Source organism: Cynocephalus volans, chromosome 1, assembly GCF_027409185.1.
Source record: "Cynocephalus volans isolate mCynVol1 chromosome 1, mCynVol1.pri, whole genome shotgun sequence".
Lineage (NCBI taxonomy): Eukaryota > Metazoa > Chordata > Mammalia > Dermoptera > Cynocephalidae > Cynocephalus > Cynocephalus volans.
This window is the reverse complement of record NC_084460.1, coordinates 40821822-40837647: the sequence shown is the minus strand read 5'-3', so window position 1 is coordinate 40837647 and position 15826 is coordinate 40821822. Positions and strand designations below refer to the sequence as shown.

General features: G+C 40.7%; 1 protein-coding gene across 1 annotated transcript; it reads right to left on the bottom strand.

Moving 5' to 3' along the window:
- Positions 1-2480: 2480 nt before the first annotated feature.
- LOC134375414 (WAP four-disulfide core domain protein 10A-like) lies at positions 2481-2886 on the bottom strand. The gene is made up of 2 exons (XM_063093872.1): positions 2829-2886; positions 2481-2629 (listed from the first exon to the last, which is right to left on the bottom strand). The coding sequence occupies exons 1-2, from the start codon at positions 2884-2886 to the stop codon at positions 2481-2483; spliced, it is 207 nt and encodes a 68-aa protein (XP_062949942.1).
- Between the last annotated feature and the right edge of the window lie 12940 nt (positions 2887-15826).

Genomic DNA, 15826 nt, shown 5'->3' with positions numbered 1-15826 from the left:
ATACATTAACTGATAGATGTACTACTAAAGAATGTAACTTTAATGGTAGAGTTCTACAGTTAGGAACAACTTCCTCTGGACAGAATACTGTCCTTGAATGTTACATGTCCTTATTTTAACTGTATTTAGGCCAACAGACTTGTCTTGGTGATACATATTGTACCTAGCACCTACCAGCCCTTGCATTTCAGATAATTTTTTATAGTTCAAGAATTAGACATTCTAGGTTTGCTGTGATCAACAACTACTAGAAGTTAGGCTGGGACACACATTACTGGTAAAGGCATCAGAATAGACCCATCTCTGAGGATTAGGTGCTGCCAGAATATGGAAATGAGGCCCCACATCATGGCGGATGAGGTAGAGAGGATCCTTGTAGAGTCCTCCCATCTGCATTCACATAGAGAAGAAGCATATCGGGTGACATGGGAGGAAATAAATAATGCAAAAGAAGTAGCAACCATAAGGCTATGTGTTTGGTCTCAAAGAGAACAGTCCTGATCTGTGATTATCTGCAGGTTAGGACTTGACATTTTGGAGAACCAGATCTTTGCAGAATTTGCATTTGCTGCTGCTTCTGCCTCCATGACATTCAAGGTCTTCCAGGGGTCCTCATTCCCCTACTCTACATAATATGGGGGCACACAGATGTTTTCATAGAAGACAGAGCACACAGTCACTACCAGGTGGGCACTCCTTTCAGTAGCCAAACTCGGTGCAGTGTCTGATAACCCTGGGGCCAGTTGGGGTATCCAGAGAGCTCTCTGGAACATAGGGCAAGGTTCCAGTTATTAGAAGAGAGCAGAGTAACCACTTACAGTAAAATTCATGGTCCATGGCACTCAAGCCAATAACAGGTCAGCCTGACACCATGCTGTGTCCACATGGTAGAGAGCACTGGATGTGGACATGAGAGGTCATTCTCCATGTGGCCCATGGTGGGTAACTTTACCTCTGCTGGTATTTTCTACTACCAGTATTTAGGACATGGCCTGTAAAGACATTTGATAAGTGCAGATATCTGAGGAAGCAACAAATAAGATCTCTTAAAGACCATGCCCTTTCCACCCACCTACACCCAATGATGTCTGTGTTGATTGTTCATAATCTCTTTCCTAAAGCCTGCTCATCCAAGGGCAGATCTGGGCAGAGGTGGAGATAGACCTGAAATATCAAGGGCTCGCTGATGCTTCTGAGGTGAATCAGGACTCTGTTCCGATGCAGGAGGTATCTACTCCTGATGTGTCTTTTTTTGAATGGCCCGGCAAGAAGCACTAGACTGGAGCCTAACACTGCACACCTGTCTCTGGGCATGGCGTGCCTATCTGAATCTTCTTCACGCTTGGCTTCATATTACAATTGGCCACAGGTGGCCCAACCCTAATTCTAAACACAGGATCATTTCAGAGGAGTTGTAATTGCACAGAGTAGGAGAAAGTCTGTACCCCAGTGATTAATTTCCACCCACTCACAATAGGACTATGAGCAAGATCCACAGCAACCTGTGCCAACTAATCCTTAGCAATATCAGCATGAACCAGCTGTTCCTCCACCCTGTGGCATTCCTCTGGATCAAAAGAAAAAAGAATGAGCCCATGAAGAAGAGGGTTTGGGAGAGGTAAGAACCTTCCAGTTATTGGAAGACACTGGAGTCTCAGATCCCAATACCCAATTCAGGCTCAATCACAGAAGCGACCATATTGGTGGGTGATGGGTAGGAGGAGGTTTGGGTTGGTACGGGCACTTACCAGCATGCCTGTAGTCTCAGGCAATGCAGAATAGTGAGCAGAAAGTGAGTCCAGAGGAAGCACTCTCCTCTAGCCACATCACAGCTTCTCACTGTCTTGTGACCTTGGGCATGTCACTTGACTTCCCTAGGAGTCATTATCCTCATTGTATAGAGACAGTATTATGAACCTCACAAGGAGACTGGGGAGGATGGGGTGGGGGTGGACTAAGGCTAAGGAGAGGAAAGCAGTCCTTGGAGACCTCCCACTCTGTGCCTAGGTTCTAACATCCACCTATCTCATGCTTAACGGTGTCCTTCTAACTCCAGAGTGAGGAACATTCTCCCTAGTTGGGAGATGCTGCACATGAGCAGTTTCTGCCCCTGAGAGTACTGGTTCAGTGAGCAGAGTAACAGGAGCTGCACCTCCTGGGGCTGGCAGGGGTGTGTGGGCCAAAGAGAGAGAGAGAGTAGAGAAGCACCAGCGAAGGGAGTTTGGGACCCAGGGCCCAAGAAGGATGAGCCTTGTGTGGAGGCTGCACTGAGTTCTTAATCAATGATCACAAACAGTGGGAATAAAAGAGGCAAGATTCCTGGGCATTTGTTCTGGTTTATTTGACAGGGACAAGGAATACAGACAGTGGGGAGGGCAGCAATCCTTGTGCCCATGATTTGAGGTCTTCGTGCTTCAGATGTGGGCACAGTCTCTGAATAGAGGGCTTGGGGAGCGGGAGAGCCTAGCCCACTCTTCCACTCACAGCCGGCTCATGCAAACATTCCCGCAGAAGGTTAAACAGCATACATTATTTGCTTGACAGTCTTTGTGAGATTCACAGTGGTATTTGCACCGATAAAAGTTGGGCCGTTTCTCACAAACCTTGACTTCCAGGGATAGCTCTGGTCCTGAAAAGGAGCAGACAGTGTGAATGGAAGGAGACTCTTGGTGAGCGGCCTTCTCAAGCTTAAAGTTTCCTCCAAGATCCTACAGCACAAGTCCCACTAACGAAAGTCCCAGACTTTTCAGGTAATCCTTTTGAGTCCCTCACCAAATCCTGGTGATTAGTAGTGTCTTACCACCTGTGTCCTCACTCTGTCCCCTTACCACCTCCTCTATAGGCCTCAATGCCTAGGCTTTCTGAACGCTGTCCATACATCTGCATCATGCACCCTGTCTCCCCTCTTAGTCATGGCCTTGGTGAAGTTGCCTTCACAGAATCTCCACTCTGACCCTGAGAACGCAAAGAAGCCTGAGACACCTTCCAAACCTTCCCTCACTCTCCAGAATTTGCAGGGTCCTGAGAAGAAGATGAACTTGCCTCTTGCCCCCCTCTCTCCTCTCCTCACTGCCGCTGTTGCCAGTATCCCTGCCTCATCATTTGTTCCCCCTCTACTGCCACCCTCCTGGTCACTCTGATGATAACTTTAACTTGTCCCTGAAAACCCCAAATTTTGCCTGCTTTATATTCTTTCTTTCTATACCTACCCCATTTCTATACCTGTACCTACCCCAATAATCATCTCTAGGTCTTTCCCTATCATGATGGTATATAAATTAAAGAATAATTGTCTCCCTGCAGTATGTACCATTTGTCTCTGGATTTTTTGGAGAAAAAGAGATGTCATTTGTCTTATATTTTTGGAGAAAAAAATGCAGTTTCACCCACCCCCAACACTATTCCCAGGGCCAGGTAAAGGGGCTGGAGTGCTATGGTTTGAGAGGGTCCAGAGTCTGCAGAATGCTCTGGTCAGAGCTGGATGTGCAGACAGGCAGCAATATTCAGGTTCTCCTGACTGAACACAGTCTCTCCCTGTTCCCTTCTCATACCCTTGTTCCTTCCCTGCTGCCCATTACCTACTCTGTGTACTCCTGTGGGAACGGGAACGGGTCCCTGCATGGACCTCCAGCAGAGCACTGAGGAGCAGGATGAGAATCAGAGCCTTGGGTAACATGCTTCAAGTCTGGTCAGGATGTCATAGACTTCCCTGCAGAACTCAGCATGGAGAAAGAAGTAAAGAAAAAGACGTTATCCTCAGCTCCTCATTGCCTCCCCCGGCCAGTCCAAGGTAGAGCAAGACAGTCCTTGTTTCCTCCCCTTTGCCTGGCGCTATTCTATGTGAAATTGGGCTTCTGCAGGGATGGTGTCTCCTCTCACAAAATTAACCCTCTCTTCTTGCTTACAGAATTTTTCTTTTCTGAAAGACACAATTTATTTCTATTTTGTAATTACAAGTATTGAACAGAAAAAATTTTTAAAAAAGATATGCTTAGCATTAACCTATGTTTCATTGTATTATCTGTTAGTTTCTTCATATATTTAATAAAAAAAATCCTGTTTTCTCACATTTTCGAATCACCCATCTTTTGTTACCTGTCTTCTGTCACCCTTATTTAGCCATGTAAATATTTCACAAAACAGGGTGTCTTGTAATTGCAAAGCACTCAGTTAAGGTAAATGCTTATTGTCAAATATTTGTTTTGTACTAATTACTGATATTTCAGGCAATATTATCTTGAGCATGTTTATTCATAAACACTTAATTTTTTTCAAATTTGTTCTTTAAATTTGCATCTATGTTTATTAGGATTTTGGCCTGCAGTTTTCTTTTTTGTTTGAAACTTTGTTTGATTTTGGTATCAGGGTACAGCTGGCCTCATAAATTGAGTTTGGACCTACACCTTCTCTTCAATTCTTGGAATAGTTTGAAAAGAATTGGTATCAGATATACTGTCTCCCTTTTTACCTCTTATTTTATTTGATTCTTCTGTCTTTTTTCCTTAGTCCAGCTAATAGTTTGATCGATTTTGTTTTTTCAAAAATCAACTCTTGAAACAAGAAACTCGCTTGGAGGATGGTTAATGGCAACTGAATTTTTGAGAGACTCTGCTCTAGCCAGATCATATTTCCTTGGACAGAAGGCAAGAGCATGCCTGGGAACTAGGCAGGAGCTGTGGGCAGCCCCCAACACACGACAGAAGGCTGGAGCACACCTTGGGACCTAGGCAGAAGCCATGGGCAGCCCCCCCATTTGACAGAAGCGGGACCACACAGCAGACACTGCTTCTGTGTGGGAGGTTCATCACAGCCACTGCCACAGCTGCTGTCACTGCAAGAGCAGCTTGCCACCACGGTAGCAATCATGGCTACTGTGCAGGCAGCCTGCTGCCCACTCAACTGCATTGACACAAGGAGAGTCACCAACAGAGACTGGAAAAAGAAGAGGAAGTCTCTCTCCTCAAATACCACTCTAGAGTAATAGAAGAAGCAATTGCCCTACCAGATGACCAGACATAAATGTAGAGTTACTAGAAATACAAAAACCAAAAGAAAACAAAACAAGAAAATACGACACTACCAAAGGGATACAGTAATTTTCAAGTATCAGACCCCATAGAGCACAAAGTCCTTGAAATGACTGAAAAGGAATTACAAGCAATAATTTTAAGGAAATTCAGTGAGATACAAGAAGACCCAGATAACATAGTGAAATGAGAGAAATTATCCAGATTATAAAGGAGGAAATTTACAAAGATTAATATCTTTAAAAAGAATGTAGCAGAACTCCTGGAACTGAATGATTCATTCAGTGAAACAAAAAGAACAACAGAAAGCTTAAGTGGAAGGTTAGAGCAAGTAGAAGACAGAATTTCTGATCTCAAAGACAGTCTTTTTGAAATAACCCAGGTGGACAAGAAAAAAAAAAAAGGAAATAATTTTTTTTTAAATGAAGAAAATCTAAGAGAGCTAGCAGACAACCTTAAGTGCACAAACATCTAAATGATGGGTGTTTCAGAAGGGGAGGAGAAAGGAAAAGGCATTGAAAACCTATTGAATGAAATAATAATGTAAATAAAGATGCAAGAAAATTCAGACCAATTTTGAGATCCTTGTAAACTTTCCATAATCCTTGAAACTTTTGCCTGTTTACTATTTTCCTGATTTTAGTCTTGTCTTTCCTGGGGAATAACTGTATGCCTATTAAAATGAAATAGCCTTGTGTTAGCTCTGGCTCTCCTGAATTTCTCTCCTCTTGTCTTATCCAGACGTTCAGAGATGTAAGTTCAGCTAGTCCCATTCATTTAGCTCCCCTGTAACTACAGAGCCATTCCTCATACATACATAGTTAGCTTAATGTAACTTAACTTAAACCAATTCAGGTTTGACAAGCCAAATTGGTACAGGTTTGTGTCACTTCCCTTATCTATTGAACTAGTTAGTGGAACCAATGTACCAAGCCCGTGTTCCCTTTTGGCCTTTCAATTAAATCTAGTGGTGAACCTCATATTTACATGAAATGTCTCTGCACTCAAACTGTATAACCAATATCAAATGATCCAGAATCAGTTGCAATTATGCATAAAACATACATAACTAATATTCCCAAATAGATAAGAGTAGATATTGGTATCACTAATTTCCTGATTCTTATGGCTTTGTTGTGGTTATGTAGAAGAATTTGTCTTTCTTTGGAGAAAATTTACATGACAGCATTGGGGTGAGTAGACATCAGTTAGCAACTTACTCTCAAATGTTACAGAGAAAAGAAAAGTGATTTTTATTGTACTTGAAGCTTTTTTGCTACTTTGAGATTGTTTCAAAATTAAATAGAAAAGATTAAGGTATGTGGAAATTAGAGGTATAAGTGTAAACATCTAGTTAGTAGTAGTACTGAAAGGCAAAAAAATTTAGCACATTAGAAAATATTTGAAGAAATAACGTGTGACAATTTCCCATAATTAAAGAACTGTTGAAGACCTCACTCAAGCTGAAAATGATCCTTAAAAAACAGAGAAGAAAAATATCTAGTCACATTACAGTAAAATACAAGAACATCAAATACAAAGACAAAATTCTAAAATATTCCACAGAGAAAGAATAGATCACCCAAGAAGGAAAATAATCAGATTGGTATCATACTTCCAAATAGTGACAATAGGAGACGTCAATAGAGTAAAATTTTCAAAAATTTTAAGGTAAAAGCTATTAAAGTGAAATTTTATATTCTGTTAAATTTTCACTTAAATATGAGAGCACAATATAAATGTTCTGAGGCATAAAAAGCCTCAGAAGGCCTACTACACAAAGATCCTCCTTGAAAGCCTGCTTGAAGAATGTACTCCACTAGAATAATAAGCCCAGGAGGACTATACACATTTTTTGGGCAGTGTGAGTGAATATGTTGAGGGTCCTCAAGACCATCCCCTGGCTCAGTGCTTTGCTAGTAGGACTCACAGTACTCAGCATATAGTTTTCTTCACAGCTATAATTTATTGCAGTGAAAGGATACAAAGTGAAATCAACAAAGGGAAAATATGCAAGGGGCAAAGCCTGGAAGAAATCCGGTGCAAGCTTCCAAGAGTACTCTCTCAGTGACCAGTGGAGTCATGCAGGATGTGCTTAATTCTCCCATTAATGAGTTGTGAAAACATGTGCAAAATGTTGTCTACCAGAGAAACTCATTTGAGACTAAGTGCCCAAGGTTTTTATTGGGAGCTGGTCACATAGGCACCTTCTGCCTAGCATGCACCAAAATTACAGAATCTCAGAATGAAAGCAGATGTTTACCATAAGTCACATTGTTTGTACAAATAGTTTAGGCATGGTGAGCCACTCTTGCCTGTTCTGGGAATGGTGGGAATCTTCTCAAAACTGAAGTTTACAGATGCCAGCCAAGGGCTAACCTAGCGAGCAGGGCTTTCTAAGAATAGTGGCCTCAGAGCTGCAACATTAATTTTTTTGGCACAGTGAATACATCAATTCATGAACTTCGGTGTTGACAAAAAAAAAATTTTTTTGTGGTCTAAAAATTTAAGGAATAAGAAGCAAGTGGAAGGAAGGGATAAAAAATAGAAGGAAATACCAATATCAATTATAATCCCAAACTAAAAACTCTCTAGAAAATATCAACAAGGTTAGAGGGTAAATCAAAGGGCAAGGGAGTGTTAGCATACTAAAGTAGCTGTCTTATTTGAGGGGAATTTATAGGTGTTAAAAATCTTTAAAAATTGGTGTAGAAGAGTGATGTGGGTTTAAATAAGTAGACCTTTAAGAGATCAGAATATAATAAATGGCTTTCAAAATAGTAGAAGATATCTTACCCATCCAATAGATATCCAAAGAGAGAAATAAAAACAAAAAGTGGTAAATAAAAAATGTGAAATAAGATGCCAGATATATGCCATAACATAAAAATGTTTTCTATAAGAATGTTTACTAAAGGTAAATGGCTCAGAGACATTTATAGAAAGACAGAGACTCTCAAATTAGAATTTCTAAATGATTTAACAATGCATGTTCTACCAAAACAGAAATACACAAGTAATTTAAACATAAATGAATAGAAAAAGATGCCCCCAGCAAATATGAATGAACGAAAAAGATGACTTAATTTTAATATCATACAATATAATATTCAACATAGATGACCTCACAACATTTAGGCAAGAATATTACATACTGGTAAAAATAAACAGATCAAGAAATCTTAAAAAAAAGAAAAAATATGTATTATATACACACACACACATAAAATGACCTCAGTAAGTGAAAGTAAATTACCAACATAAAGAAATAGATTTGAGAGTTTCAAGATGGCGGCGGCTGTGGCGGCTGGCGCGGAGTAGCTGAGGTGGAAAAGGTGGCCACTGGGCCTCAGGCAGCCGGGAAACTTGTGGACCTTTCTCTGGCCATCTCTTAAGGGAGGACTGCTGCTGCTGGCCGGTCGTGGGGGCTCAACGCCACTTTGCCCCCGGCAGGAGAGGCTGCCTCATTTACAGGCAACAGCTTTGAAGTGTGGAGCAGGAAAAGAACTGATTCTTAGCTGCAAAAGTGAGTCTTGAAACAGGGAACATGGCGCCAGGGCTGCTGTGGATGCAGCCAGGTTCCCGGAGGCTGGGGCCGCACTGAAGGCGGCCAGCTGCCCTATCCAGGATTCGAGGTTTCAGGCCGGCATTAAAGAAGACTCCTGGGAGCGCCCGAGCGGCGCCGCGACTGAACAGCCCGAGGCGGCAGCGCCGAGAACACGGAAGGCAACAAACCAGAAACAGAGCGAGCGCCCGACCTGGCACAGCACTGTGAGTGATCCCTGGCAAAGCTCTGTTCGGGGGGCGGATGCCCACGCGGCTCCCCGCCTGCACCACCAGGCCACTCACTGCCCCGGTGCTGCCTCCATTTTCCCAGGTGCGGGCAGCTCCGCCCTGCTCGGCCATCACTGAGCCCATTTGCTTGGCCTGGCGCGGGGCTTTCCGGACCCTGCGGGCCGACCTCCTCTCCCACTCCCTCCACGGTTCTCTGGCAGGGCTGGGGGTGTGGGGCCTCCCGACCAGTTTTGGGAGGGCTAGGAAGTACGGGCGGGCCGACTGTCACTCCACCACACCCTGGACTCCGGCCCCGGTAAACTTCCTGTTACTGGGAGGCAGATACCATCTCTGCGACCACCAGTTTGGAAAAAAGCCTAACGAATTTCTGGTTGGGAATAGTGTGGTAGGAGAGTTCCCAGGTCTGCTTGAACCTGCCGGAGAGCAGGCTGCAGGCGGGCACTAGACTCGGTTTATACCGGGGGGATACAAAGGTGAACAAGACCCGAGAAAGATCTACACAGTGCTACAAAGGCACCCAGAGAGACTGGTCGTCTGTGCCTAGCAGAAACCTGGTAGACTTCCTGGGCGAGGCGGTGCTGAGCAGGGTCTTGAAGGCCCAGCTGATAGACGAGGGGTGCAGAAGACACGCCCCAACCCAGCACAGTGTGCACAGAGGGGGGAGACGTGCGGCCAGGGAGGCGGAGACTCGACAGAAACCACACACCCGGTGGGGTCGCCACTGCACGATCTAACAGCCTGGGCCAGAGCACACTGAACGGGGAGAAGTCCTGTACAGAAAGTGAAAGCTCAACAGAGATCACACACCCTGTGGTACGTGATCCACCAGCCCAGCAGAGTACAGGCTGACCAGAAAGGTGGATCCCCGGAGAAGCCCAAGACCCGAGGCAACCACACACACAAGACACTAGAGGCCAACTGAGCAGTCACGGCGGGAGCCATACCAAATTGGCAACCACAGCAACATCCTAGTTAGTCATTAGTCTTAAACCGGTGGACTGTGAAACCCCCTGCCACAATGAATAAACACCAAAAAAAAGACACCAGAAATACAAAAAATCAAGAAAGTACACCACCAAAAGTTAATAAATCTCATACTCTAGATCCTATAGAACAAGAAGCCCTTGAAATAACTGATAAGGAATTTCGAGTGATAATTCTAAGGAAACTGAATGAGATACAAGAAAACTCAGCTAGACATCATGATGAAATGAGGAAAAGTATACAGGATCTGAAAGAGGAAATATACAAGGAAATCAATGTCCTGAAAAAAAATGTAGCAGAACTTGCTGAACTGAAGAAGTTATTCAGCGAAATAAAAAACACAACAGAGAGTTTAACCAGCAGGCTTGTCGAAGTTGAAGAGAGAACCTCTGAACTTGAAGATGGGCTGTTTGAAATAACACAAGCAGACAAAAAGAAAGAAAAAAGAATCAAGGACATGGAAGAAAATCTGAGAGAGATATCAGACAACCTCAAGCGCTCAAATGTCCGAGTCATGGGTATTCCAGAAGGGGAGGAAAATGGAGATTCCATTGAAAACATATTCAACAAAATAGTGGCAGAAAACTTCCCAGGTATAGGAAAAATCACAGATCTTCAGATCCAGGAAGCTCAACGATCTCCAAACGTATTCAACCCAAAAAGGCCTTCTCCAAGACATGTCATAGTCAAATTGGCAAAACTCAGAGACAAAGAGAGAATCTTAAAAGCTGCAAGAGAGAAGCGTCAAATCACCTATAAGGGAGCCCCAATCAGGTTAACATCAGACTTTTCATCACAAACCCTAAAAGCTAGAAAGGAATGGGATGATATTTTCAAAATACTAAAAGACAAAGATTGCCAGCCAAGAATACTCTACCCTGCAAGGCTATCCTTCCGAAATGAGGGGCAAATAGTATATTTCTCAGACAAACAAAAACTGCGGGAGTTCACTACCACAAGACCACCCTTACAAGAAATCCTCAAGGGAGTACTGGGTTTGGTTCCTGAAAAATAACTACCACTGCCATAAAAACCTAAGAAAAATCTAAACCCGCTAGTACAATAAAAATGGCATTCATGAAGAGAAAACAAGCTAACAAAAACACTATCTACAACCTAAGGAACCAACAAACAAAGAAACCAAACAGTAAATCAGAAAGCAAGGAACAAAAGACACCTAAGACAACCAAACAACCAATAAAATGCTAAGAATAAATCAACACCTTTCAATAACAACTCTTAATGTTAAAGGCTTAAATTCCCCAATTAAAAGACACAGACTGGCTGACTGGATCAAAAAGCAGGACCCAACTATATGCTGCCTACAAGAGACCCACCTCACCCATAACGATTCACACAGACTAAGAGTAAAAGGATGGAAAAAGATTTACCATGCAAACAGAAAAGAAAAACGAGCTGGAGTGGCTATTCTTATATCTGACAAAATAGACTTTAAACTAAAAACCATAAAAAGAGACAATGAGGGACACTACTTAATGATAAAAGGACTGATCCATCAAGAAGACATAACAATCATAAATATGTACGCACCCAATGTTGGAGCAGCCAGATTTATAAAACAAACTCTATTAGACCTAAAGAAGGAAATAGACACTAATACCATAATAGCAGGGGACCTGAACACTCCACTGTCAATATTAGACAGATCATCTAGGCAAAGAATCAGTAGAGAAACACAAGATCTAAACAAGACTCTAGACCAATTGGAATTGGCAGATATCTACAGAACATTCCACCCAACAACCTCAGAATATTCATTCTTCTCATCAGCACATGGATCATTCTCCAAGATAGATCACATATTAGGTCACAAATCAAGTCTCAATAAATTCAAAAAAATTGGAATTATCCCATGTATCTTCTCAGACCACAATGGATTAAAACTAGAAATTAATAACAAACAAAACTCTGGAAACTATACAAACACATGGAAATTAAACAGCATTCTACTTAATGACATATGGGTCCAAGAAGAAATCAAGCAGGAAATCAAAAAGTTTATTGAAACTAATGAAAACAATGATACATCATACCAAAACCTGTGGGATACTGCAAAAGCAGTATTGAGGGGAAAATTTATTGCATTAAATGCTCACTTCAGAAGAATGGAAAGATGGCAAGTGAACAACCTAACACTTCACCTTAAAGAACTAGAAAAACAAGAACAATCCAATCCTAAAGTTAGCAGACGGAAAGAAATCATTAAGATCAGAGCAGAACTGAATGAAATTGAAAACCAAAAAACAATTCAAAAGATCAACGAATCAAAGAGTTGGTTTTTTGAAAAGATAAATAAAATTGACAAACCATTAGCATGGCTAACAAAAAAAAGAAGAGAGAAGACTCAAATAACAAAAATTAGAAATGAAAAAGGCGATATTACAACTGATTCATCTGAAATACAAGGAATCATTCGAGACTACTATAAACAACTATACGCCAACAAATTTGAAAATCTGGAGGAAATGGATAAATTTCTGGACACACACAAGCTCCCAAAACTGAACCGTGAAGACGTAGAAAATTTGAACAGACCAATAACAATAAAGGAGATTGAAGCTGTTATCAGAAGGCTCCCAACAAAGAAAAGCCCAGGACCAGATGGATTCACAGCAGAATTTTACCAAACATTCAAAGAGGAATTGACACCGATTCTTTACAAACTATTCCAAAAGATTGAAACGGACGCAAATCTCCCAAACTCATTCTATGAAGCAAACATCATCCTGATACCAAAACCAGGTAAAGATATAACCAAGAAAGAAAACTACAGGCCGATATCCTTGATGAATATAGATGCAAAAATCCTCACTAAAATACTAGCAAACAGAATACAGCAACACATACGAAAAATTATTCATCACGATCAAGTGGGATTCATCCCAGGGATGCAAGGTTGGTTCAACATACGCAAATCAATAAATGTGATACACCATATTAATAAACTCAAACACAAGGACCATATGATCATCTCTATAGATGCTGAAAAAGCATTTGATAAAGTTCAGCACTCATTCATGACAAAGACCCTCTATAAGTTAGGTATAGAGGGAAAGTATCTCAACATAATTAAAGCCATATATGCCAAACCCACTGCCAATATCATCCTGAATGGGGAAAAGCTGAAAGCTTTTCCTTTAAGAACAGGCACTAGACAAGGATGCCCACTCTCACCACTCCTATTCAACATAGTGTTGGAAGTACTAGCCAGAGCAATCAGAGAAGAGAAGGAAATAAAGGGCATCCAGATTGGAAAAGATGAAGTCAAACTGTCCCTGTTTGCAGATGACATGATCCTATATATCGAAGAGCCTAAAACCTCTACAAAAAAACTGTTGGAATTGATAAATGATTTCAGCACAGTAGCAGGATACAAAATCAACACACAAAAATCAGTAGCATTTCTTTTCTCCAATAGTGAACATGCAGAAGGAGAAATCAAGAAAGCCTGCCCATTTACAATAGCCACCAAAAAAATAAAATACTTAGGAATTGAGTTAACCAAGGAGGTGAAAAATCTCTATAATGAGAACTACAAACCATTGCTGAGAGAAATTAGAGAGGATACAAGAAGATGGAAAGATATCCCATGCTCTTGGATTGGAAGAATCAACATAGTGAAAATGTCCATACTACCCAAAGTGATATACAAATTTAATGCAATCCCCATCAAAATTCCAAAGACATTTTTCTCAGAAATGGAAAAAACTATTCAGACATTTATATGGAACAATAAAAGACCATGAATAGCCAAAGCAATGCTCAGCAAAAAAAATAAAGCTGGAGGCATAACACTACCTGACTTTAAGCTATACTACAAAGCTATAATAACCAAAACAGTATGGTACTGGCATAAAAACAGACACACTGACCAATGGAATAGAATAGAGAATCCAGAAATCAACCCTCACACTTACTGCCATCTGATCTTTGACAAAGGCACCAAGCCTATTCACTGGGGAAGGGACTGCCTCTTCAGCAAGTGGTGCTGGGATAACTGGATATCGTTATGCAGGAGAATGAAACTAGATCCATACCTCTCACCGTGTACTAAAATCAACTCAAAATGGATTAAGGATTTAAATATACACCCTGAGACAATAAAACTTCTTAAAGAAAACATAGGGGAAACACTTCAGGAAATAGGACTGGGCACAGACTTCATGAATACGACCCCAAAAGCACGGGCAACCAAAGGAAAAATAAACAAATGGGATTATATCAAACTAAAAAGCTTCTGCACAGCAAAAGAAACAATTAAAAGAGTTAAAAGACAACCAACAGAGTGGGAGAAAATATTTGCAAAATATACATCTGACAAAGGATTAATATCCAGAATATATAAGGAACTCAAACAACTTTACAAGAAGAAAACAAGCAACCCAATTAAAAAATGGGCAAAAGAGCTAAGTAGGCATTTCTCTAAGGAAGATATCCAAATGGCCAACAGACATATGAAAAAATGCTCAACATCACTCAGCATCCGGGAAATGCAAATCAAAACCACATTGAGATACCATCTAACCCCAGTTAGGATGGCTAAAATCCAAAAGACTATGAACGATAAATGCTGGCGAGGCTGCGGAGAAAAAGGAACTCTCATACATTGTTGGTGGGACTGCAAAATGGTGCAGCCTCTATGGAAAATGGTATGGAGGTTCCTTAAACAATTGCAAATAGATCTACCATACGACCCAGCCATCCCACTGTTGGGAATATACCCAGAGGAATGGAAATCATCAAGTCGAAGGTATACCTGTTCCCCAATGTTCATCGCAGCACTCTTTACAATAGCCAAGAGTTGGAACCAGCCCAAATGCCCATCATCAGATGAGTGGATACGGAAAATGTGGTACATCTACACAATGGAATACTACTCAGCTATAAAAACGAATGAAATACTGCCATTTGCAACAACATGGATGGACCTCGAGAGAATTATATTAAGTGAAACAAGTCAGGCCCAGAAAGAGAAATACCACATGTTCTCACTTATTGGTGAGAGCTAAAAATTAATATATAAATTCACACACACACATACACACATACACACACAAACCGGGGGGGGGGGGGGAAGAAGATATAACAACCACAATTATTTGAAGTTGATACAACAAACAAACAGAAAGGACATGGTTGGGGGGGAGGGGGGGAGGGAGAAGGGAGGGAGGTTTTGGTGATGGGGAGCATTAATCAGCTACAATGTATATCGACAAAATAAAATTAAAAATAAATAAATAAAAAAAAAAAAAAAAAAAAAGAAATAGATTTGATTATTATAATTAATAAGCTCAAATTAATTTAGAAACCACATTCTTTTCAGACACACTTGAACCATTAACAATAATTGAGTAGGTTTGAGTACTAGGTTACAATGTGCTAGGTTACAAAGAAAGCCTCAAAAATTCTGAGTGATCTGATTGGTTTTATTTCAAAATGCAATGAAACAGAAAAACAATATACCAAAAGCAAATTCCAATTCTAAAGAACAAATAACACTACTTAGTAATCCATGGTTATCATAGTTAAAATTAAAAAGTATTTAAACTGAATGATAATAACTATACTTACATGCTAAAATCTTCACTAGGCAGAGCATAAAGAAGAAAATTTAATGTTTTAATTAACAGATAAAAATAACTGTTGAAAACAAACTAAGAAAGTTGGAAAAGAATAACCAATCAAGCCCAGAGGAAAGAATAATGAAAAATTTAGAAAGTCAATAGAATGAAGAAAGAAAATAGACACAATCAAAAGCTGATGCCTTTAAAATATTAATGAATTGACAAACCATTGGCAAAACCAAGGCAATGGCAAGAAACCCAGATAGAAAGGGAAAATGTTCATCAGCAGGAGAATGGATAAATGAACTGTGGTATACTCACTCAAAGAATTATGATGTAGCAGTGAAAGTTAATGAACCAGAGCTACACATAGAAACATGGATGAATATTAGAAACATGAAGCTGAGTGAAAAAAAAATTATATATCTAAAGACT

Bases quoted from the DNA above. Each gene is read 5' to 3' on its own strand.
- LOC134375414 (XM_063093872.1), bottom strand. From the start codon at position 2,886: ATGCAGATGTATGGACAGCGTTCAGAAAGCCTAGGCATTGAGGCCTAT. The intron at 2,630-2,828 runs GTAAGGGGACAG...GCTCCTTTTCAG, and splicing joins TGAGGCCTATAGAGGAGGTG to GACCAGAGCTATCCCTGGAA.